The sequence below is a fragment of the Bacillus rossius genome, chromosome 12 (genome assembly GCF_032445375.1).
Source record: "Bacillus rossius redtenbacheri isolate Brsri chromosome 12, Brsri_v3, whole genome shotgun sequence".
NCBI classification, from domain to species: Eukaryota; Metazoa; Arthropoda; class Insecta; order Phasmatodea; family Bacillidae; genus Bacillus; species Bacillus rossius.
In genome coordinates, this window is record NC_086339.1 from 44,167,442 (window position 1) to 44,192,760 (window position 25,319).

Genomic DNA, 25,319 nt, shown 5'->3' on the forward strand with positions numbered 1-25,319 from the left:
CACCAGCCTAACAAAGTGTTAATCACCCTTTCGTAACTAAATTATATAGAAAATAAAGTTTCCAAAAATAACTTAAAATTATAATAACAATTTAAAATAAAACGAGCCGAAATACCTAATTTCTGGCACACTGTGAGCATCTACATATTAAAGCAAAAACATTCTCCATTCAGACTTCTGTAGTGAAGTGTGGTTGTATCAATTAGTATATTATATAATGTAATAACTTCCAGTATAATATAAAAATGTATGCATGGAGTCCACGTGCGACAGAAATTAATCTTATTGCTTATTAGTTATAGATAGAGATAAATTACCTTTATGTTTAACAGAACAAGAAAATAATAATTTATAATATTAAGGACAGGGGTATGATCTCAAATGAAATAACTCTTTTCAGACGAATAAATAAATTTTAGTGTCTTTGAATAAAAAAATTGTAATAAAAATTTGTTATCATACATTTAAAACAAACTTTGATTTTAAATAATTCTTAAACTTGATGCTTGCTGATAATTACATAGTTTATGCAACTTAACAAATCATTATAATGGACGTGTGTAGTCTTAGGTAGGTATCTGGCATTTGAAAGTGGCCAAATGGGATATGAACAGGATCTAATTCAATGCTATTTTGTTGAGTCACAGTCACCCACAATTTCACTCGAATTTAAAAATATTGACATATCTTAGTTAAAACATATATAAACATTCGTGAGCTAGTAACTATAATACAGTTTAAGATTTTGTTATTTAAATAATAATTTGTGATAAATAATCACCCAAGTCAAACTAAATCATGATAGCTCTATAACAGCAAAAAAAAATAGTTACACAGCTAAAACAATATTCACATAACACTGTTTAACAATGCTGATTTACACAATTAAATTAATAATACATACATGAAAGAACAATATTTTGTTTCGAATATGGCCTATGGTTCGGTGCACAACAATAAGCTAAAACCCCATTGTGTGGCCCTCTGCCCAAATACTCCCTAAGGTCGGGGTGGCAGGTCCCTACCGCCATGACCCGTCTATCCCTGCAGCATGGCAGGCTTCAACCACAGCCTGACGCCACCACGTGGAGCCCGCTCAAGGCTGCTCCAGCGATCACCGACCGCGCCAATAGACCTGGGGTGGGGACAGCGTGACGTCCACCCCCAAGAAACAACCGAACACATAAAAGTTGCGAGAGCGCAAAAGCGCAAGAGTACAAGTATGCTACCTTTCCCTGCTGTCTCCTCTCCACCACTTACCTAACTATTCTCCTACTCTCCTGGTTTCCCCTCAGCATGGCCCCCACAAGGATGGGGCTGGGTGGACCCTGGGTCCAGGTCCCGGGCCCGAGCCCCGCCCTGTTTATTTTTAAATGTTAAACTATTGTTACGAATGTAAGCAAGGCCGCGGCGCATCCAGGTACAGAGCTGGCTGGCGGCCCCGCATGGCCACTGACGTCACAATGCTGCCGCAACGTGAGATGTGCCGCGCGCGCCTGGTAGATTACAAGGGTCGCCGCTTCCCCTCCCTCCATCCAAATGCACCCGCGCAACGCTTTATCTCAGCGACTTAACTGACACCTGGCAGCTGCCAACGCATGTCTAGAGATTTCTCGCGTCGGGTAGGCGCGGAATGACGCGATTGGCCCCAGCCACGTTCGTGAATTCTAGAAGGGCGCCTGGGCCTATATAAGCCCAGGATGCCGGCCTCGGAGTGAGTGAGAAGTCGGGTGTTTTCCCGCGGCGAAGTTTCCGGGGCGATAGTGCCGCGGGCGCGGCGGAGCGGCGAAGTCCCTGGACGAAGGTTCCAGTGCAGAGAGTTCAGTTCCGGGGCGATATTGCCGCGGGCGGCGGAACGGCGTAGTCCCTGGACGAAGGTTCCAGGGTGGTGATTTCAGTTCCCGGCGATAGTAACGTGGGCGCGGTGGAGCGGCGAAGACCCTGGACGAAGGTTCCAGGGCGGAGAGTTCATTTCCGGGCGATAGTGCCACGGGCGCAGCAGAGCGGCGAAATTCCTGGACGAAGGTTCCAGGGCGGTGAGTTCAGTTCCGGGCGATAGTGCCGCAGGCGCGGCGGAGCGGCGAAGTCCCTGGACGAAGGTTCCAGGGCGGAGAGTTCATTTCCGGGCGATAGTACCGCGGGCGCGGTGGAGCGTCGTAGTCCCTGGACGAAGGTTCCAGTGCAGAGAGTTCAGTTCCGGGCAATAGTGCCGCGGGCGCGGTGGAGCGGCGAAGTATCTGGACGAAGGTTCCAGGGCGGAGAGTTCAGTTCCGGGGCGATAGTGCCACGGGGGCGGCGGAGCGGCGTAGTCCCTGGACGAAGGTCCCAGTGCAGAGAGTTCAGTTCCGGGCGATAGTACCGCAGGCGCGGCGAAGTCCCTGGACGAAGGTTCCAGGGCGGAGAGTTCAGTTCCAGGCAATAGTGCCGCGGGCGCGGCGAAGCGGCGAAGTCCCTGAACGAAGGTTCCAGGGCGGAGAGTTCAGTTCCGGGCGATAGTGCCACGGGGGCGGCGAAGTCCCTGGACGAAGGTTCCAGGGCGGAGAGTTCAGTTCCGGGGCGATAGTGCCATGGGGGCGGTGGAGCGGCGTAGTCCCTGGACGAAGGTTCCAGGGCGGTGAGTTCAGTTCCGGGCGATAGTGCCGCAGGCGCGGCGGAGCGGCGAAGTCCCTGGACGAAGGTTCCAGGGCGGAGAGTTCATTTCCGGGCGATAGTACCGCGGGCGCGGTGGAGCGTCGTAGTCCCTGGACGAAGGTTCCGGTGCAGAGAGTTCAGTTCCGGGCGATAGTGCCGCGGGCGCGGTGGAGCGGCGAAGTATCTGGACGAAGGTTCCAGGGCGGAGAGTTCAGTTCCGGGGCGATAGTGCCACGGGGGCGGCGGAGCGGCGTAGTCCCTGGACGAAGGTCCCAGTGCAGAGAGTTCAGTTCCGGGCGATAGTGCCGCAGGCGCGGCGAAGTCCTTGGACGAAGGTTCCAGGGCGGAGAGTTCAGTTCCAGGCAATAGTGCCGCGGGCGCGGCGAAGCGGCGAAGTCCCTGAACAAAGGTTCCAGGGCGGAGAGTTCAGTTCCAGGCGATAGTGCCACGGGGGCGGCGAAGTCCCTGGATGAAGGTTCCAGGGCGGAGAGTTCAGTTCCGGGGCGATAGTGCCATGGGGGCGGCGGAGCGGCATAGTCCCTGGACGAAAGTCCCAGGTCCCAGGGCGGAGAGTTCAGTTACGATGTGATAGTGCCACGGGGGCGGCGGAGCGGCGTAGTCCCTGAACGAAGGTTCCAGTGCAGAGAGTTCAGTTCCGGGCGATAGTGCCACGGGGGCGGCGAAGTCCCTGGACGAAGGTTCCAGGGCAGAGAGTTCAGTTCCGGGCGATAGTGTCGCGGGCGCGGCGGAGTTCCGGGGCGAGAGAGTCTGCGCGAGAGTGCCGCGAGTGCAGCGAGAGTCCCGTGCGAAGTTCCGAGCGAAGCGTCGAGCGAAACGTCGAGCGGAACCTCGGCGAAGGGAAGTGCGACGGCGGTGGCGGAGTGCGGTGATGGAGGTCTACGAGGGGTGCTGCGGCGAGAGTTGCGCCAGAGGTGCGGCCCAGCGAGGTGTGCGGTGTGTAAAAACTATGTGACTGGGGAATGAACATTTCTAAGTGTAATTGATTATTAGGCAATTTTATTAGATTATTTGTTAGTGACGTAAATATTGGCAATAAATAAAACTGTGAAGGAAAATCTCTAATTGGGCTATCCATTTACGAACCCGGTAGTTTCCCACACGACGAATTATTATTATTTTTAATTTTAATAATAATCGTAACACTATTATAATTTTTTACAAACTAGAGAAACATATTGAATATTTTATAAAAAAAATGCTTAGTTTGTACTTATAAAATAGTAACCATAATTATAACCTGTATTTTCCGTTTAAATAACATTCTGAAAAGAGTATAGGTAATAAATAACCATGCAATTATAATGTAGCACGTGATAGTAAAATTGGCCCCCCCCCCCCTTCATAGATCCTGGGTCCAGGGCCCGTAATCGAATGTGAGGGCCATGCCCCTCAGATACCTAGCTATTTCCACTCATGCGATTAGAATTTTTGTAACGCTCGAAAAATTTTACCCCCTAAGCAAAGTAGTTTCACTTTAATAATATAATTTTCATTATTCATACAAGAAATAATCATTTTCAGGAAAATTTATACTGAATAATATTAATGTATTATATATATATATAAGGTAACAGCATTTTGTTTTGCAAATGTTAAACACATACTTCGCATGTGACTGCTATATGCTAGTAAAATACAAACCACAGGAACATCAGTATCTTTAAATACCTGCTGATATTGCACCGGCGCGTGGGGGACGATTCTGTCCCACACCACTACGGAGATAGTTGACCTTGTACAGCTGTGGCCCTTTGTTTTCCCCACGCTCCTTCCCCTTGTGTTCTGCTTGATTCGCCCCTCCCCCCAGGAAAAAACAGCCTGGGACACGTGCAGTTATATTCTGAGCTGCTACTATTTAAAGGGTGCAGCCCATGGTGTACATTTTCAAGCAGTGCAATAGTTGTGAAAATGATGCAGCAAAGGGCACAAGTAAGTTTTCTTAATGTATTTGTACGCAGTATCTGATGGCGATACCATTACATTCTGCTGATTTAGTATTGTTTGTTTTGGCTGCCACCCTCTATACTGTGTTTTAATTTCATGTTTTTTTTCTATTGTAGTATTTCCGTGTAATTGATTTGCTCGAGCTTACTGTAGGCACTCATTATCGGAACCCCTGCCATGCACTCGATTACTGTTGTGAATAAGTCTTAGGGACAGCGTAAATCATTTCTTGGAGCACACTGTAAAGGCAAATATTTGATTTTTCATAGAAGTATCAATGTTACAAATTAATTCTTATTATTTTATTTATTCTTTGCCTTACCTTCAATATAACGTTTTTCTGTATGATTAGCTTAATGTAATATTCTATAGTATTTTTTTTTCTTTTGGCCCTGGATTGTTGATTGTTTAAAAAATAAAAATAAAGCTAAAATATAAAATTAGGTTTGAAATAGTATTATTTCAGGGATGATGTGAATAAGCTGGACGAGCCATTACATAGGCCTATGAAGAATATTAGAAAGTAGTGGAAGCCTCTATATTAATATTGGACAAATATCTGTATTGACAGATATTATTTCTGCAAGTTACATTTGTTAAGAAGAATTACTGACACATTCCTAACTCAACGGAATGGCTGTCTATAAGCATACTACTATGTTATAATAAGAGGTAGTCGTCAACTTCAATAGAAGTTACCAAAGCTGTTAGTTTCTATACAGCAGCAACTAGCTAATCGATGACAAAGTCGTTTAACAAACTCAGTAGATTCTACGCTAGTCTATCTACCCGAAGGAAGTATGTCCAACTTGCAGACTTCTAAGAAGTAACTGATATCGAGAATATTGCGGATGCGGAGAACATCTGGTCATATCGCACCAACGTGGCCGATCCAGAAACTGCAAGTCCTGAAGGAAGGATGTTCCAAAAGTTAGCAGTCGCAATTTCTGACCTACGCAGACCAAGAGTCCATCCGAGGAAACCTTCAACGTTGTTATACCCTGGTGTCACATCATACTGAGGTTGGTCGTTCTCCCCAATTGATCGTCGAATTCTTCGATTTCCGTAAAAAGTTAAAGACGAAACTAAATCATCCGTAACCCAATTTGATAGCCGTACCCATAATACCTTTTAAATTTTGAACTTAATTACGTAATAATTTACGTAATTATTTCATTCTCACAGACCCCAAACAGTAGACAATATTTTTTTTGTAATTAACCATAACCAAATGTTTTGTTAATTTTATAGATGAAATGGATGGTATCTGTAATCACCTTATAACTACTAGAGTATTTGTAATCATATTGAGTTAACATCTGTAATTTACTATAATGTTGCCGACCCAGTAGTACATTTGACGAACCACTGAGAACGCATAGCCTTAATAATCTTATATACCTATGTATATGTGTTTTGATTTAAATTGATAGCAGTCAGTGCACCTTTGAATCAGCACACATAAAGTATTCCCTTTGCTTACTTGAGAATAATATATTAACTATTTGTAATTATTTTTTTTAACTAATCGAAGTGATTTGGCATTATAACAGAATTGAGTCCGTGATAATAGAAACCATCTGTTATAACATAACTAGAATTTAAAAAAAAAATAGAGTAAAATTTAATAATTTAAATGTGTGTATAGGTTTATGTCTGGTTGTTGTGTGTTTTGTCACCGGAACTTTCAGTCAGTTAATAAATAATAAATACATACAATATTTCATACAGATTATGACAGTTTTGTTCTTTATGTATTGTGCTGTGGCACTGGGCATTAAAGTGAAAGAATACACTAGTCAATCGACAGTACTCAATCATTTAACACAAGTATTAGTACCACAACACAGATAATTGATGTTTTACTACACCCAAAAGCACAAGTTAGTACCATTATAGATTTGACACCTACCCTCCCCAACATATCAGAGTTTTTTGTGTGAAACAACGTTTTTAAGTAATATAATAGTATCAGCTGATAATATGATGTAAGGTCATAATGAACTAAATTTTCACACTTGTATTTTATCATCATTAAAAGTCTTGTAATTAATATTTTATACTTTAACTATTTTAGTCAAAAAATTCGCATAACTTAGTTTTATGGTTCTCACTTTGAATGCTACATTATTATTCGGATAAAAACCTTTTTCCATAATTTTAATTAATTTTAAATGGTTCCATTCCGGTATTTTACCGTTTTTAAATTGGAAATTTAAAGGTAACTGGTAACCCAAAAAATTACAGTACCCGTTTATAAAGCCTTTAAGAAGTTGCTATGGTGCGAGGTATTCATTAATTTTCATATATTTCATTATTTTGTTTCCATTAACTGGTGTTGCTTTCGAAATTTAATTATTTTCAGTTTGAATCTCAAAAAATAAAGTAGGTTGTTTGCATTTGCAAGCCCGACACGCAATCTAAAATAGGTTTACAGTTGTCTAACGCCGCGCACAGACTGTTGGTGGCCATGCTTTGTGTTGCGCGAGGTGGCAGAGTGTGGCGCCGGCAGCGTGGAAGCAGACAGAGACGAGCCATGGACAGCCGCAAAGGGGAGAGATGAGAGTCACTGAGCCAGTGCCAAGCTGGTTGTCCAGGGCTACTGGAAAATGAACTGACCGCGGACACGAGCGTGATCCTTACTAGCTACCGACGGGACCAGCAGCGGCGCAACAAGTAGAATGTAATCTGGTCCAGCTCCTATGGGCAGGAATTACCCAGGAACACTTAGTAACAGTATTATACACACTCATTGTGAAACAAGGAAATAAACTGTGTTTGCTAAACATTGTAATTCGGTACACCACTGTAAAGTTTTTTTTTTTTTTTTTTTTTTTGTAATCAATGAATTGGAACTGTTTTTTCAGGTTGCAAATATGAAGCAGTTAAGATTCGGCCGCTGTTATTTGAGTGTGACATGGCGATTGCGGCGGCGCTTAGACTAGGCATTAGGCTAGATGATTGTGATCACACGTATATGTTTCACAAGACTTTGTAATATACATATGTATCTAATATTTATGTGGTAAATTATGGTTTAAATATTAAATTCCGTGCACAGAGTAGTTCTGTATTCAGGTTTGAAGTATTCAAGGTTTAATATAGTGTTACGAATAATGGGGAAAACTGGGTTCGTACGGGATAGCCCAATTAGGTTTGATTGCAGTTTTATTACTTGTTAATATTAACTATACTAATAAATAATTGTACTTGAAAATATCTGATCACCAAATAACTTGCACATAAAATGTTTATTCACAAGTCACTCAATGTCTGTCAAGTTACACAGTTCACTGGAGCTAGGCTCGACAGTGATTCGCCCCTTACCACGCGCCTGACCTCATACACACAGATTCGGGCCACTCAGTCCCACTTTCACTGTCCCGTCGCTCCTTGTCGCGCCGCTCTCGAGGGGGTATCTCACCCTCTTCGCTGATGTCGCACTTCCCTTCACTCGCGGAACTCTCCGAACTCTCGGAACTCCCGCGGATGCCAGCATCGTCGCTTATTTACCCGTGTCGTCCTTCTCGAAGGGACGAGAGCGGCTATGACATGTCTCGTCATCCTGGGCCGACCCAACACCCGAAAAGTCCAGTGTTTATTCGCGCCATTCCATGCGGCGGCTTCGGGAAACCCGCAGAATTCCCAGGCCGCTTAAAGTGTCAGCGACAATAGTTCGAGGCGGGATGGTGAGCATGAAATGGAGGGGGTGGTTCTAGACCCTGGTAATACAGCCGGACATGTGTGGCATGCGTGATGTCAGCGCCCATGCGGTGCCACTGGTGAGACTCGCTGGAAGGCCTACTCAGCAACCTGGCACGTGTCGCGGCCTTGACTCTAGCACGCATGTAACACAACCCCCTCCTTAAACATGTTCGTCCCGAACAGGTAACGCATCCCTTCCAGCATATACCCTCAATCGGTCCAAATTTAGGCCTACCACTTTACACCTTACCCACTTTGCTCTCTGGAAATGGTACACCACATTATTTAGTCGCTTCAAGACTTCATACAGGCCTTCCCACACTTCTTGAAGCTTAGGGCACCTTCCCTTCCTTCAATGTGGGTTGTACAGCCACACCAAATCGCCATTCTGAAACTCGGCTCAGTTAGCCTTCAGGTCATACCTCACCTTCATGTATCATGTATCCATGTTTATCACTGAATCCTACTGGTTTGATTCTGTGGTATGTGATGCTTGCTGTTAGTTCAGTACATCGGAAGATCCTGCACGTAAAATAAATTGCGAAATAAAAAATAATTATGATTGTGCCGGAAATTAGGTATTTCGGGACTTTTTTTTTTTTTAAATTATTATTTTTGGAAATCTTGTTTTTCATATAATTTGGTTACAAAAGGGTGATTTACACTTTGTTAGGCTGTTGTACTCTACTTAGTTAAACTTTGCTACAGTGGTCTCGGGCACCTTTTCTCAGGGGCCAATCTGAGCTTTTGCATGTCTAAAGACGTCGTTAGCAGCCCAGATGACATTTCTCCTGCTTTCAGTCACGTCCGTGGCCTGTAACTTTAATTCCCTGCATGACTAAATTTGCACACAACAGCTCTGGACGAGTTGTTACCACTTATCAGAGACCAGCTTACAACAGCTATTCCCGTCACGCATACGTCTTAGGTTCACTCATAGAAAGTCACGTTAGGATGCTCTTTCCCAGCCTCGTTGCGTTTTTTGTCCACCCTCACCCCCCAGTTCCTCCCCCCCTTTTTGGTTCTCAGAATTTAGCCCAGGATCATTGCCCTGACGTGAACTCGCCAGGCAGTGGCCTACTTCAAGGACGATTTTCCACAGAAAAATATGTGCAAATATGGACCACACACTACATCTAGCGGCAGAAAGAGTAACTACTGCACTTGTCGCCAGCGAGTGGAGCTAACGCCCGCGACACCTGGTGGCGACCATGCTAACCTCCCCCTTCTTTCCCTTTATGCCGCCAGAGAGCAGCACCGGCTGCGCCATAAGGCCCTATGCTTTCTACTCGAGTCCTGTAAAAGTCGATTGTATGTTGCTTTCTGTGCCTGCCGGTAGAGAGTGCGGCAGTCGTGCTTCAGCGCATCAACTGATGTATATCCACCTCGGTCACCTCCGGAAGTTTTCGGTCCAGAGCCGAACCTTCCCCCTCTTTTCCCTATGGCCGAGCGCCCGTTTTAATTAGGAGCATTGTCCGCCATCGCGGCACTCTGACTTCGGCTACTTACCGCGTCATCTCGGCGTCCCCTCTGCTGAGAGGCTTTTCGCGGCAACGACGAACTCTTTCAAATAAGGAATGTAGTCAGCAGTGTTAAGGGATGTGATCGCAGTTTCAAAATGTAGCAGTAGCCTGGCAGTCGTTGTCACTAGGCAACAAGTTATGTCTTAGTTTAAATTGAATTTTTTTTTCCCTAAATCATGGTTTCTTCCGCGTCATCCGCGCTATTCTCGGTCCGCGCCTTTTGGATGTCTGCGCGAGACTTTTCCTGAGTCCAGGAGCTACACCCTGTTTGGTGAGTACTTCGGTTTATTTTCCTCCCCAAATTCCCGTTTTTTGGTCTTTTCGCGCCGACTGTGTTTGACTGTCCGAATTTGACGTGTTTCTGACAGGGTCTAACATTTGGTCGCCGAAATTGCACCCATCATGTTGTCCAGGACCTCGAGCTTCGAGTCTCTTTAAGAAGAGCTTCTTCCCGGCCAGATGTCCAACTTTGAAGCCCTGGGTGATATTTAAAATATAACTTCTCCTTAAAACCAACGAAAGAACTTATCTGAATACCAGCGAGCAGCGACCATAGAGAACTTAACAAATAAGAATATGTGAAATTGTTACAGTAATGAGTGGACGAACCTAACCTGCTATAAAATGTCATTTTTTTGTTAAAAGTATAGTATAACGTGTGTTAATAATATCGGGCTGGCCCTCCTTTTTGTAACTTATTAATACCATTTTATTGTGAAATCAAAACAAAGGGAAAACAGATTTATTTAATTATGTTTAAATAAAACAGGAAACCTATAAACCAACCATCTTATGTAGTGATTTATTTATTTCTCATTAACCTATATCTATTTAAACGATCCTCTAGCTCACAAGTTGCTTGTGTGCAGGGAGTATCAAATTGTCTTGTTCACCACCTCGTGCCACCTCTGGTAATACTTGTCTTTTTCTTTATATTTTTACTCAGCTGTTTCCTACGATTTTTTTTATTAAATTAAAATAATATAATTTTGGATCAAGAGGGGCGTTACATGATTGTAGGTTGAAAATAAATCATTTTTATTCGACTTACGATCATAATTCATTATTATATGACAATATTTTTTTATGTACATGATCTTCCAACGTAATGAATTAAAACAACAAGCATCATGTACCAAAAGATCAAGCCAACAGAAACATCCCATCACGATCAAGCCTTCAGGATCCAGGGATGAACTTCAATATATGAAACGGAAGAATTAGCATATTTTTAACTCTCCACAGTTGGCTACAGTTGTGCTAAACAAAGAGACACACGATCGCGGGTAAACGACTGGCAGCGGCAGTGTGAAAACACAGGAACTGTGCGCCTAATGTAAGCTTTAAACTGTTATTTTTCATGAACCATTAGGAATTAAGAAACCATGTTTTCAGGGTACATTAAGGGAAGTCTCTAGTACTTGAAAAACATATTTTCCATTTTTATTTACTTTTTGTGTCCGAAAGTCGTGACGTCAGTTGCTGTTATAATAATATAAGCGATAAACTATTATTTTTTTCACAAACTAGTAGAAATTAAGAAACCAAACCTTCAGGGTAAATTTAGGGACGGGTGTTATGTGTAAAAACCGTGTTTTACCGATTTTTTCTTTACGTTCTAAAAAGCTGTGAGGCCCGATAATTACCTCAAAATAATAAATTGATTCTAAAGGAAAGCCCCTTGTAATCAGTCAGACTGTGTACAGTTTTTATTGTATTATCTTTATTATTAGTCTAAACTAAGTTGCATCATTTTGTGATAAATCATAATTAATGTAATGATTTTTGTATGTTAGAGGACAACCATTTGACAGTCATATAACATAACACTACATCTTGTAATATCTATTTAGTTTCATGGTCTTATAAATTATTATTCCTTGGAGTTTTATTCATTTTGCCATAGCTTTGCACACAAACATTGATATTTATTCATTACTCTTTTCACCTTTGAATTACCTTCCCATTGAGGAATGACAGAAAATCTTACAGTCCTTTGGTTGCTGTGAGCAACCAAATTCAACAGCATAATTTTGGAACAAAATAAATGAGAGAAAAGCCTTCGGGACCTCTTGGCGAAGATGTTGCTCGGACTGGGGCTTGCCAAATCCTTAGTTGCCCGCTCGAGTGGCCGAAGATGTGTGTCACCTGCGATTTATTTAGATAGAGATACATCTTCTGAAAGTCTTGAGAGAGTATTTTCTGACATTGTACATCATAAATAGGGAGTTACGACGCCTTTGTGAAATACTTCAGCGTCGGTCGCTTTTGTACATTTTGTGCCTCAAGACGACTGTTGCAGCGCTCCAAAACGAACATTTCCGACGTTTGGTGAGATCCAATTTGAATATAAACTTTTCATGACTAGAGGGACGCCGATCTTCGACCCAGTTCCTGGTGGTATCGTCATCGCCGTAGTTCGCATTTTTAGCAAAACCCTCCAGTTTCCAGTGTAACCGAGTACCACCTGCAGGTCCGACAGATACAAGAAGATTGTTCCCGACTGCACACAGCTAGTTCCGGCGTTTTATTGTGTGCCCTCATGCATTATCAGATATCAATGATATATATGTATGTGGTGTGTGTGTGTGTGTGTATGTACAAGTGCTAGAGAGTTCTGCCTCTAGAATGTTGTAGGTTAAGTATGGGTGCATCAACTAGTATATTACATAATGTAATGACTTTAAATATATATTATAATTTACAATTTTCAAACCATTATAGATAGTTTTTGGGAAGATTTAATATGATATTCAGAAGATATCAGAATTTTGTTTTGCAAGTTTAAAACAAACACTTCATACCTTTACATTGAACTGCTAAATCCTAGTAAAATACAAACCACAAAAACCTCAATATGATTTTTATTATGTGCTGTCCCTCACTGCTTCGGTGACAATCAGCCTTGTTTTGGCTGTAGCGCTTCCATGCTACTTCCCCCTTCCCATTTCCCTCGCTTGTGTTCTGCTTGTTTCGCCCCTCCCTCAGTAGGGATAGCCTGGTGCATGCGCAGTTATATTCTGATCTGTTACTATTCAAGTGGCAGCACATGGCTCACTCTTGTACGGTGTAAATGTTCAAGGCGAACATTAGTCGTGAAGATGGTTCACCAAGGGCTCTATGTTAAGTTTTCATAATGTGTTTGTACATGGTATCTGGTGGCAATACTAGTTCTCTTTGCTGATTTAGTATGTGTTGGTTAAAAAAATTTTTGGCTGCCAATAATGTTTTTTCTCTTGTAGTCTTTCTGTGTAATTGATTTTCTTGAGCACGCTGTTGGCAACCATAATCGGAAACTTAGCCAAGCACTCCTCTGATGTTTTCAGAAAGTCTTAGGGCTTGGGTATCTCCTTTCTTGGAGCACACCGATAACTCCTTGGCATGGGATTTAACCTAGTTTGCTAATAAACTAATTCCCTTGACATAATTAGTTTTCTCAGCCTGGATTTGTTTAAACTTTATTAATTTCACCTGGATACATGGAATGAATAATCAAACACTAATTTAGTCTTAAAAAATATGTTGTATAATATTTAATATTAAAATACATAATCTATATTTTCATAATCTTACAACCACTTGTATTTTTAATGTTTAACGTAAAACCTAGACATGTAAGCTATCAGTCACCCTCAGCCTGTATTGCACTATCGTTTCACTCCCCACACAGTATGGAGGGACTGGCAGCAGATAGAGGGAGAACTACACACTTTTCTCACCTGAACCCAGTTTAACTGACACATGAAGACTTACACTTACAAAGCTATGTACACACTGCCCTACGAAATAATCTTGAAAATCTGGTTTAAGAGAATGAGCCTAAATTGACACTTCACACACTACAAATTGCATTATGCATTTCTCAAAAAGTGATTAATGGTACTACACTGTTTACATTAATATTATACTGATGCTATCGCGTATAAATTCTGAAGTGTGAAGTTTCATTACATGTTTTTACTAAATGATTTACTAGACAGGACACATTTAAAGGAACTCTCAAGTCTATGAGTTCTACCATAACTAATAAGACAAATTTTGTACCTAAATTACTTATTACACAGTTCACACTTAAAGGGACACTCAACTGAATGTAATTTGTTGTGTTCAATCCGATCTCCTTTTCGACTAAATGACTTACAACATTCACACTTTAAGGGACGCTTCCCTGAATGTAATCTAATGTGTACAATAAGATCTTGTTTTGGACTAAATTACTTAGTACATAGGTCACACTTAAAGAGATGCTTTCCCTATATGTATTCTTATATGCCTATTTAAGTAAACTTTATCAGAAAATGCTTTAGTACACACTTCACACTTAAATGGACGCTCCCCTGAATGTAATCCATTGTGTACAATAAGATCTCCTTTATGAAAAAATGACTTTGTACATATTTCACACTTAAGGCTGTTCCATGGGGAAAAATATTTTTTAAATTTTAAATTTGGAAATTGTTTTTCTTATTAAAAGTATTATCAAAAACATAATAAATGCATGATTTTTTTAAATTTCTTTATCAAGTTATTAATGTTTTTTTTAACTTATCACTAATTCGAAGTAATTACGATAGTTATTTGTATTTCATGTATAAAAACATTTGAGTGTTTAGAAACCTACTACCTTTGAATATATAACTTTCATTCAGTCGTAGTGAATAACCTTATCACAAAAAAATATATATATATATACTTTTCAGCAAGAAAAAAGTAATTTTTACACATGAGCACCAAAAATTATTAATTCACGTTAGCATTTAATTATAACTTATAAAGACCATTTTTCTTCTTCTATAAATAAAATTTTGGATGTAAACCGTAGTAGCTAAATAGACCCTTGAATTTTAAAATTATCATAAGTTTTGCTGCACTTTGGTCTCTGTGTTTACATTTGAGCGCGCGCGGAGAGGCAGCTGGCTGCCCGCCCACGCAACTCAGCCCGCGCGCGTGGCTTATCAACAGAGACGTGTCTGCTGGACAAGATACTCCCTCCCCCCCACACCCCTAGTTAAAGGCGCTACGCTCCAAGGTCAGTCCTGCCGGCTGACGTGACGTTCATTTTCGGTACCGTGTTGTGCAAGCTAACCTGACAGCTTGTTACACCCGAGTACACTGTTCGTTTCCCGACGCGCGTAGTAATAATAATAATAATGAAGGCACATACTTCCCACGCAATAAAGCAATTGTTTTAATCATAAGCTATATTTAAGTGTATTTATAAGTTTAAAGTTTAAGAGATAATTTTAAGAGGGTAGTGTTTTGTTTGTGTAATACTATGAATCCGGACAGGATGATTACTCCGGAGCTATTACTAGTAGATGAATTAAGTTACGAGTTGCAGTTGCGTAATTTACCAACTACTGGAAATGCGCAAGAGCTGCGAAAGAGGCTTCGAGCCGCAGTACGCGATAAGTTACCTACCTCAGTACATAATCTAAATTTAGAAATACTCGAGGAATTCAACATAGCTTGCTCCAAATTTTACGACATAGCTGTTTTCGTGAGTTATTCAGATGTGGAAGAGAATTTGCCCAATGTAAAGCGATACATTATGCGATTAGAGCATGTCACCAGGCGACTGGAAAATCTAGTGGTAGTTTCCGCAGATGTGCTCAATGGTGTTTATCGAACAGAGCTAAATCGTTGTCTGCAACAGACAAACGCCTTCCAAATTAAATTGAAAGCTAGGGCAGCCCAATTGGAAACTCAACAGGACCTCCGGGCCAACATTGCCCAGGCAGAAAACCTAGGAATGGAATCACTAGGAAATGTAGAGAGTGAAAATCCGGAATTTCCTCAGGAAATAAGGCAACCCGACACACAAGTATCTTTGTGTCAAACAAGGCAGGTTCCGCCCATTTCATCAACATCAACATCTCAATCACTCCTCACAGTTTCAAACCCTCCCATCCCAGCAGCCACCACTCAAATTCCCTCAGGCGTGCATGTTTCTACAGCTCCCATCACCAGTGTCACATTTTCCAGTAACTTGCCTGCAAATCCGCATCATTTAACACAGCAAAATTTGTGTTTCCCATTCGCCACAAACCAGTCATATTTTAATCCATATTTCCAGTTTCCTTCTTTATTGACATCCGGGCAAGGAACTCCTATCCCTACCATCCCCACCGCGCAAATTGCACATCCTTCACCCCCACCTCCGCCATCAACGCAGAATCAACCAGAAACAACATTACCAGTTACGCCAAGGGCGGCTGAGTATAGCTGTTATGGGAAAATTGCCCATCCAGTCGAGAGATTACTTGTTGGTTTTCCAGAAACAAGTGGTCTTGACCCAGATAAATTAATCGAATTTATAAGGCACTTACTTAAAATCAGACAGAAAGGGGGCATTCCTGACAAAGAGTTGTTGGAGATAGTTTTTCCCTACACCCAACCACCACTGAGTGAAATAACGAGTCAAAAAATAGCAAATAGTTACTCTTTTGACAAATACCACGAAGAAATTTGGAATTTTTTTATACCTGCCAGACTTTTGACAAATTACCGTTTGGAATGGTACAACAGGCTACAGCGAAGTAATGAAGCCTTGCCACACTGTGTAGCATCAATCAGAGAAGCCGCGGCGGTTCTCAGATTGGGCGTATCAGAGAGCGAAATAGTTAGTTGCATAGTAGACGGACTAAATCAGGCAGAGCACTCACGCGCTGTTTTCCAGGCTAGGCCACAGAGTTTTGTAGAACTAGATCAAATCTGTATACAGGTCATGAGTTACGAATATGCAGACACTCAGAGAAACAGGTCAGCGAAGTCCGTGGATAAGCATGATTCTCAGGCAGAAACTGCAAATAGTTTTCCATGCACGAAACAACAGAATAGCCACTCACAACAGAAAGCAAACTACTACAGAAATAATAAGTATGGTTCAAACAAGAACATACAACAACAACCACCACCTTTCTGTAATTATTGCAAGCAAACAGGACATTACATTGAGCAATGTAAACACAAAAATTTCAAACCAAATTTCAACAAGGCAAAAAACGCGTAAGCCGGTGGCCAGGCAAATTTCTACCTGGTCCACCAAAAACTTCATCCGAGAGGAATTTTTCAGTGCATAATGTGCATACTAACGAATCACAAAAACAAAATGAAAATCAAAAAAGGCATAACACAGGAAAACAAAACACAAGAAAAATAAACGAAAGAAATACACAGAAAAAGACAGAAAACACAAACAGAAGATTATAACACAGCAAATTAATCATAAAGAAAATTCTGAGAAATTCACAAGAATTTGCAAAACATGTGTTAGCCTGACTAACAAAGGAAAACGTAAGTGTCACAACATTTTCGGTCACGTCCGAACTGTATTACCATACACTAAAGCAATGTTTGGCAAAAATCAAATTATTGGTCTGATAGATACAGGAGCTACTCGTAGTTTTATTTCAGGCGATTTGTTTAGGGAATTACAGAACAAGCAGGTTCTGAAAACAGAAGTCACGGATGTGCGCTGTTTTACTGCAGCGGACGAACCAATTAGTATATCCAAAGTGGCTATAGTGAAAATCAGGATAGAATTATTCACTTGGAATTTCCCTTTTCTTGTGGCAGAAAACAGCCATGCAGCTCATTCTAGGCTCCGACTTCATCGCTAAAACAGGTATTTTGATTGATCTACAAGCAGGAAGTTTTGTATTTAAATTTAATAAAAATCTTGCCATATCATTCGTGGAACCTGAAAATAAAAGGTCAGTACAAGTTACTAATGTTTCTACCAACACTGACGAGAGAAATTCTTTGTCCCTGGATCATCTCGAGCCCAGTAAACAAGTTGCTATTCAAGATTTGTGTAATGAATTTTCAGATGTGCTAACTAAGAAATTAAGTCGAACTAACCTAATTGAATATCAAATTGAATTGACGATACCATGCCAGTCAAAAGTCACCCTTATCAACTTTTAGGTCCTAAAATGGAAATTATGAGAAAACACGTACAGAAAATGTTAGATAATAAGGTAATAGAACCTTCTAATTCTCCTTTCAGTTCACCTGCATTTCTAGTGCCCAAGGGCACGGAACAACGTTTCGTCACTGATTATCGGAAACTGAACAAACAGATTAAAATACCGCAAACACCCCTCCCAGATTTGAACTCGGCCTTTCATTGGTTTAGTAAGGCCAGGTATTTCAGTGTGTTCGATCTCAATTCGGCGTACCATCAGATCCCACTCACGCAAGACTCAAAACTTATTACCGCATTTTGCGTACCTTGGAATCTTTACCAGTATAATGTGGTACCTTTTGGCTTGGCCACGGGTGCTCAAGTACTCACACGACTTCTTGAACAAGTAGTAGGAGATTTTAAATTTAAATTTGTTTACAATTATTTAGATGATCTTGTAATTTATTCAGAAAGTTTTGAGGAACACATCCAGCATCTGACTCTTGTCCTTGAAAGACTGCGCAAGGCAGGCCTCACTGTAAATACAAAAAAGGTAAAATTTGCTGCTTCCGAAATATCTTTTCTTGGACATTTGGTATCACACAAAGGTGTTACCATTGATCCAGAACGAACACAGGCGATCAGGGAATTCAAACCACCTAAAGACACAAAGGGCATAGCTCGTTTTATTGGCATGGCTAATTTTTATGCCAAATACATACCAAATTTCGCCGAGCATGCGGCACCTTTGAATGCATTACGTAAGAAAAATACACAATATATTTGGGGTCCTGAACAAGACAAGGCATTTAATTTCTTGAAAGAAGCCATAGCGAATCCACCTGTTCTGCGCATGGTAGATTTTAGTAAACCCTTTATTTTACAAACAGACGCCTCAAGTGTTGCTATAGGGGCGGTATTGTCACAGGAAATAGATGGTGCCAGGCAACCCATTGCCTTTGCCTCACGTTTATTAACTTTTCAGGAAAGGAAAGCATCTTCAGTGTATGAATTGGAATGTTTAGCAGTAGTTTTTGGTATTGATAAATTCCGACAGTTTCTGGAACATAGGGAATTTATATTGGAAACTGATAATCAGGCACTCGCCTGGCTGTTAGCCCACCCTAAACAATTAAGAAAACTTGGAAGGTGGATCACCAAAATTTATTCTCTCAAATTTAATATTCAGCATATTCGCGGTACTCAAAACATTGTGGCTGACACACTTTCTCGAATGTTCGAGAACCCCTCCGAAACAATATCTCAGGAGGAACCTCAGATTTCGTGTCAGGCACTCCTAACCGATTTCCCCTTAGCTTTTCAGGACATACAAACACATCGACAAGCCGACCCATATTTGGCAAAAATAATTGAACAAGTTAAAGCGGGTACAGCTCCGAAATTTTATAAGTCAGTTAAAGGTCTCCTACAAAAACGTACACATTAGTCAAGGCACCTTAAAATTGCTCTTCCACAAAATCTGCGTGATATGATTTTCACATATTACCATAGTTCACCTCTCGGGGCCCATTTAGGTATTTATAAAACCATTCAAGGTATCCGACGCCATTTTATTTGGGAAGGAATGCACCGGGATATTACACAGCGAGTTAAGTTATGTAAGCTATGTGCACTAAGTAAACCTGCACAAAATACACAGTACGGTTTTCTTGCCTCAGAAGTAGCCGAAAGACCTATGCAAAAACTTTTTATTGATTTTGTAGGGCCATTTCCTCGATCCAAATCCGGACACTATATGCTTCTTGTGGGCATAGATGCTTTTTCGAAATTTGTTTGGCTTATCCCACTCCGTAAGGCTACAGCTGACACCACTGTGCGTGCATTACAAAATCACATTTTTAAAACTTCAGGATTACCGAACATAATTGTATCCGACAACAGAACACAGTTTACATCCAGAACTTTCAAGAACATGTGTTTCTCGCATGGTATACAGCATGTGACGACATCGCCATACTACCCGAAACCCTCGCATGCAGAGAGATTTAATAGAAATCTTCGTTCGGCGCTCATAGCGTTCCACGCGAATGCGCAGGAAAAATGGGACAGTAATTTGGTGTGGTTACAGATGGCATTTAATTATGCCCGACATGAAGGACACAAATCCACCCCATTTGAGATTATGTTTACTTATAAGCCAAACACACCCCTTTCCAATCTTTGGTCTCTCGAAGACCTACTGCCGGATGATCCCAAGGACATCGCGGAGATTTGGAGAAAGGCAAGTAGGAATTTAAATTTGGCTCACCAAACAAGTCAGAGAAGGTACAATAAGTACCGCTCCCCTAACCCCTACAGGGTAGGTGACACTGTAATGTGCAAAGCACATCCACAGAGTAAGGCCATCGATAAGCGATCGGCCAAGTTATCGTATCGCTGGACTGGACCATTACAGATCCAACGATTTCTAACCCCAGTGACTGTGAGTCTAGCCGACCCCAGTTCCGGAGAGTATGTGACACGGGCGCACATCTCCCACCTTAATAAAGTGCAACCGAATTTAAAATAGGAGCGATTACTTTCTTTAAGCCTTGGCATGCCAAATATAAATATGTGTATGTAAGACTCAATAAGGAGTTTAACTGAAGAACACAAAACCTAGGTAGTAACATTAAGTAACAATAAAAATCCATGGTACTAGTTTGTAAGAAAACCTAATATAAGGTGTTAGTTTAAGTGGCCACTTAAGTTAATAATTTTATTTAAGATAATGAGTTTAATCATGTTAGTCCTTAAGAATGTGCACATTAGTTCATGAGTGTTTAATATGTTTTTGTGTGTTAGCATGTAAGTAGTAGGATACAGGCGAACCAGGTAACTCGTCCTACAGAAGTTTTTGGTTTTTTTGTTTTTGCTTTCCCCTAAGCTCCGCTTTAACGCGGGGGAGTATGTGCCGTGTATAAGGGATTTAGGCACGTTTTATTTAAAATTTTGTAATATTAAATATTTTTGGAAATATATTTTTCTTCTCATCTTATTTTCTTTACGGCCAGGCCGTCAGCCTCTGTTCTCAGAGGCGAGCTGATTTTTTTTCCCAGCCTAATGCTAGCTTAGCATTCTGGCTAATATTTCTCCCGCCTCCAGGCACGTCGGAGGCAGGTAACTTAATTTCTCCGCATGACTACTTTTGCCTACAGCAGCTCGTGGAGCAGTGCTGGGCCCTGCTAACTCTGTCACGAATTGGTATAAGGTTCACTAGCAGCAAGACACGACAGGAGGATCCCGTGGGCCTTGCGTCCAACAGACCATGCGTTTTTTGAAGCCACCCCCCCCCCTGCTCCCCCACCCTTTCTTCTCAGAAAAGAAGCCAGGAGCGACGACCGCACGGGGACGTTAACCGAATTCAAGGCCATCTCAGGCTTGACAGCCGCAGTTACGATTCTGGACTTTAAGGACATCTAGCGACGGTTGTGGTCACTAACGCCACTTGTGGGCCAGCGCTCGCGCGGAGGTAACGACAACATTTCTCCTCCTTATGTCTCGGGCCGCTAGGTGGCACCTCTGGTTACTCCATTACCCCCTAGCTTGACACTCTCGTCGGTCACTAGTCGATTTATTAGTACTTCTTCGCGCCACCAAAAGATAGCGCCTCAGTCGCGCAGTCACTTCAGTAAGACCTAATTTGTTTTATGCCGGACACCTTCGGGTGGGCTCGGTAATTTTCGGCTCAGAGCCTAACCCCCCTCCCATTCTCTAGAGATCCCGTGCTTATGATATACTGATGATATCCCGCTCTGAAGGGACTTCGGTGCGCGCCTCCTGACTGACTGGTACCGTTTGTAACTGCGATCTTCGAAGAATCATCGACATCGCATCGTATATTATGTAGTCTTCTCAGACTAGAGGGATGAAGTCCCTATCTAAAATTAAGAGTAACCAGTCAGTAGTTTAGTTAAAAGTAGAGAAACTTAGTATTTTTTATATATGTATTTTTAATTAATCATGATGACTTCCGTGTCTACCGCGCATCGTGGTTCGGGTTTTCGGAGACGAGACGCCCTCTCCTGAGCGCCAGGACCAACGCCCTGTTTTGACAGGGTTCCAAGTTTGGGGCAACCAAAATCCTCTGCCAGAACCTCTGGAATCGGATCCTGAGCAGAATCCACCATCTTTAGGCCTACTACCTCGATCACCGTCTACCTACAGCCCCGGGTAATACCCGCATAATTCTATCATTTTATTCACGAACTCAAAAATAGTGTAACCCAGTTAAGACAGCGGACAGTAAAAGCAGTTCGAGGAGACGAAATTTATATAGTGTTTTGCAAGGACTATACGTACAATCTGTAAAGTTAGCGATGTTAATTTCATTCATGTTTTTAAATATTGTTATTTTTGTTAAACATTCAGGGCCAGCCCGATAGTAAATAAGTTCAAAGAATATAATATAAGTGTAATTCTGAGGAATTTAAGTAAGATCACTTATCCATGAAAAACAGATGTTACAAACAAAAATTTAATCTATATAAAAGAAAGAACAATGATTAATAAAATAAGGAAGTCTATAGACGTAACTGTTGTTTTTATTTAATTAATCTATAATAACGATCCCTTTTTCTCCCTAGTGTTCGTAGGGAGTCTCTAAATTTGCTTTGTTTACTCCTAGTGTCGCCTATGTTGTTGACTTTTTATAGTTATTAATTGAGGGCCCCAGTATTCAGAGTTTCCAAATCTTTTTACCTTCTTATTTAATTATTCTTTAAGACATTTGGGGTATTACATTGTCCTTAAAGGTTCTGACAACTTTGTGTTCATTATCACATGCCTGAGTAGTTCTCTGCCCAAGTGATTCTTCAAATATATTGTGCTTGGGTGACGATGAGAGAGCTACCACTGGTTTTTGTCCCGTCATTACCACAGCATCACCATCTTGTGTGCCCATCGAATTTAAATGCTGATTATGGTGGAGGCCCTTGCTATCTGTTGGAATCTTGATGCAAACGTCAGAAGTCATGACACACTTGCTCGTAGCAGTTTCTTTCAGTGTATAATCTTCTAGTAAATATTCAGGGTTCATTAATACACTTTCTTCACCGCCATAATAAGTAACATTGGTTTCACAAGTTTTTGCCAGAAAGATAGTATCCAAAGTAGGAATGATGACATCCTGTAAACAGAGTAAAAGGTTTTTTAAATTACAATATATAATAAAGTAAGTTAACTGTAATCAAATATTACTTGCAAGGCAAAAAAATTGGAATTTCCGTTACATGTTGGCACGGACTGCATTTATTACTAAAATTATTTATTTAGATGTACATTATTAAATTTTGAAAACAAAATATTTTATTGCAATAGTACAATGCTAATTATGTATTCTTAAACATGTGTGTGTATGTATGTGTTTGTGTGTGTGAGTTTGCGTAAGTTACGATGTGAGGTGGCTTCGGAGGACACAAAGTGGATCTGAGGTTTATAAAAAAAAAACCTAAATTTCTTGTATATCGTGACCATTAATGCCATCCTGCAATTTTTCAAAGAAAACTGGTCGAGTTCTCAGTTAAACTGTACAGCGAGAAAATCATAGTTTAGCTTTTACCGATAGGAAATACTGTTGCTGAATTTATTTACACGAGTGTCCATTTGTAAGCCAGTAGGCTCAATTCAAGGCCTGGATACACAGTTCACTATAAATGCTATAGTCCACTATATGTGCTATAAATATTTTCATATGAAGTGCAGACCTGTAGCTCCAAACACACAATTATTAAACCGCAATCAGAGGACCTTACATTGTCAGGTGGTAAATGAGAACTTGTAAGTACAGTGTGTTACATGATATAAATATATTCATATGAAGTGTTGACATGCAGCTTTAATAATGCTCCTAGTTAACAGAAAAGGGGGAGAAGGGCTATCTGATTTACTTCTTAACCACAGCACTGTTTCCCAGATAAAAAAAAAATTATATCTTGTTTACAATTCTCCAAGATATAACACTTACACTCACCCCTCGAAATAACGCTGTCCGATTTGCGCGGTTTTGAATTAACGACCCAATAAATTACAGAATGATTTGAAGTAGCGTGGTCATAGTTTGAAGTAGTGCTATTATATGTTATGTAATATTTTATTTCCTTGCAAACATAATGGCAAACAGCACTTGTGTAGCATTATACACAATGCAACGAATTAATATTGTGACTAATAAACAAACAATATTTTGCTCTTTCCTTAATAACTATCCACTTCCTTCATTGCTTATTTATCTCCAATGATGCCTGTTTTTTCTGTGTTCACCCAATGTTTATTTTACGCCATCCCACATGTTAGTAACATCTCTGGAGAGAAAATCTAGAAGCTTTCTGGGCTAGTTTAACTTGTGCCTACTAGGATACACTAGTGGCAAATCATGGCAAACATGCAGTTAGTAAACAATAGTGTCGGGAATTACGTGAACAGATTATATACTCTTGCTAATGTTATGTTTATGCTTTTTTGATTTTTATTATAACTGAAATATATCTCCTATATCAAAAACATTATTCATTATTATTTTTTAACTTAGCAATGTTGCTAGCGCCAGATTAGGAATGATATGCCGAAGGCCCAATATGAAAACAATTTGGTACGTGAAATTTTTAATTTAAATTTAGGTTGTTTAATCTCAATGTTATTCAACAATTATTTAAATGTACTTCAAATGTATTTTAAAATATATATTTTTAACTGTAAAAAAATGTAACAAGATCAGTGTCTGGATTAGTAGGCACAATACCTTATTGGAAAACAATTTATTTTTATTAACATACATGCTTATGATATATATTTATCTGATTAAAGCCATATTACCTGCCAGAAAGTCAGGTATATTACCAGCTACATGTTTGTGTTAATGGTGGCTATTCCTGGTGTATTAAAGTAAATGTTACTCCATTTACATAAATATGTCTATAAATAGATAGATTATTTAGTACGTGGATGTCTGTACCCTTGCATGATTGTGCTATTAAGACGTACTGATGCTAACCAGTACAAGTATGAATTCACATTACAAACGTCCACTGCAGGTTTATCACGAAAAAATAATACAAAAATGTACAACTTATGGTTTTTAGTAGTTTCCATATATGGAATACGCCTTTGAAATTAGAGCTGAACAACTAGTTTATTGCAAATAATACAAGTATTCAAGATGGAGCAATTGGTGTCTACATAATGTTTAGTTTAAAAAGTTCTACAACCATCTCAAAACTTGTCACTGTCAACACACTGCCTAAATGTAGGGATCTTTATGACTGAATGCTAGACTCTTATTACAGATGGTAGGGTAAATTAAGTTACATCGTCGAGCTTTTTTCCATTTTAGGTTTAGAGTAAAACCCCACCGAACTCGCACAGAATCTAATCCAATTCCTCCGACTACGCACCTGGGGATGAATTAACTCACTTGGCCATCATGGCTTGCTGCGCCGTGCAGTGCAAGGGGTTCACGGCGCTTCTGCCGCGCACTGTCAGTGGCACAACTCTGCTGTTGGCTCGGCCAGCCACATAGTCAGGTGCGTTGTGTGTGTGCCTCTGTTTAGTCATACGGTAGGTACATCTGCTCCCCCCAACACTCTTCC

The 25,319-nt window shown here is 40.8% G+C and overlaps 1 protein-coding gene across 9 annotated transcripts in view; it reads right to left on the reverse strand.

Moving 5' to 3' along the window:
- The window catches only part of LOC134537885 (zinc finger protein 883-like), a 200,509-nt gene that overhangs the window by 100,618 nt on the left and 74,572 nt on the right, over positions 1 to 25,319 (reverse strand). Inside the window, exon 6 of one of the 9 annotated variants that reach the window (XM_063378795.1) lies at positions 21,109 to 22,861. The exons of the other annotated variants lie outside the window; for them this stretch is intronic. Within the exon in view, the coding sequence (XP_063234865.1) occupies positions 22,454 to 22,861 (408 nt within the window). The 3' untranslated portion in view covers positions 21,109 to 22,453. Of the gene's footprint in view, positions 1 to 21,108; positions 22,862 to 25,319 lie in introns of those variants that run through there. 9 annotated transcript variants of the gene reach the window in all.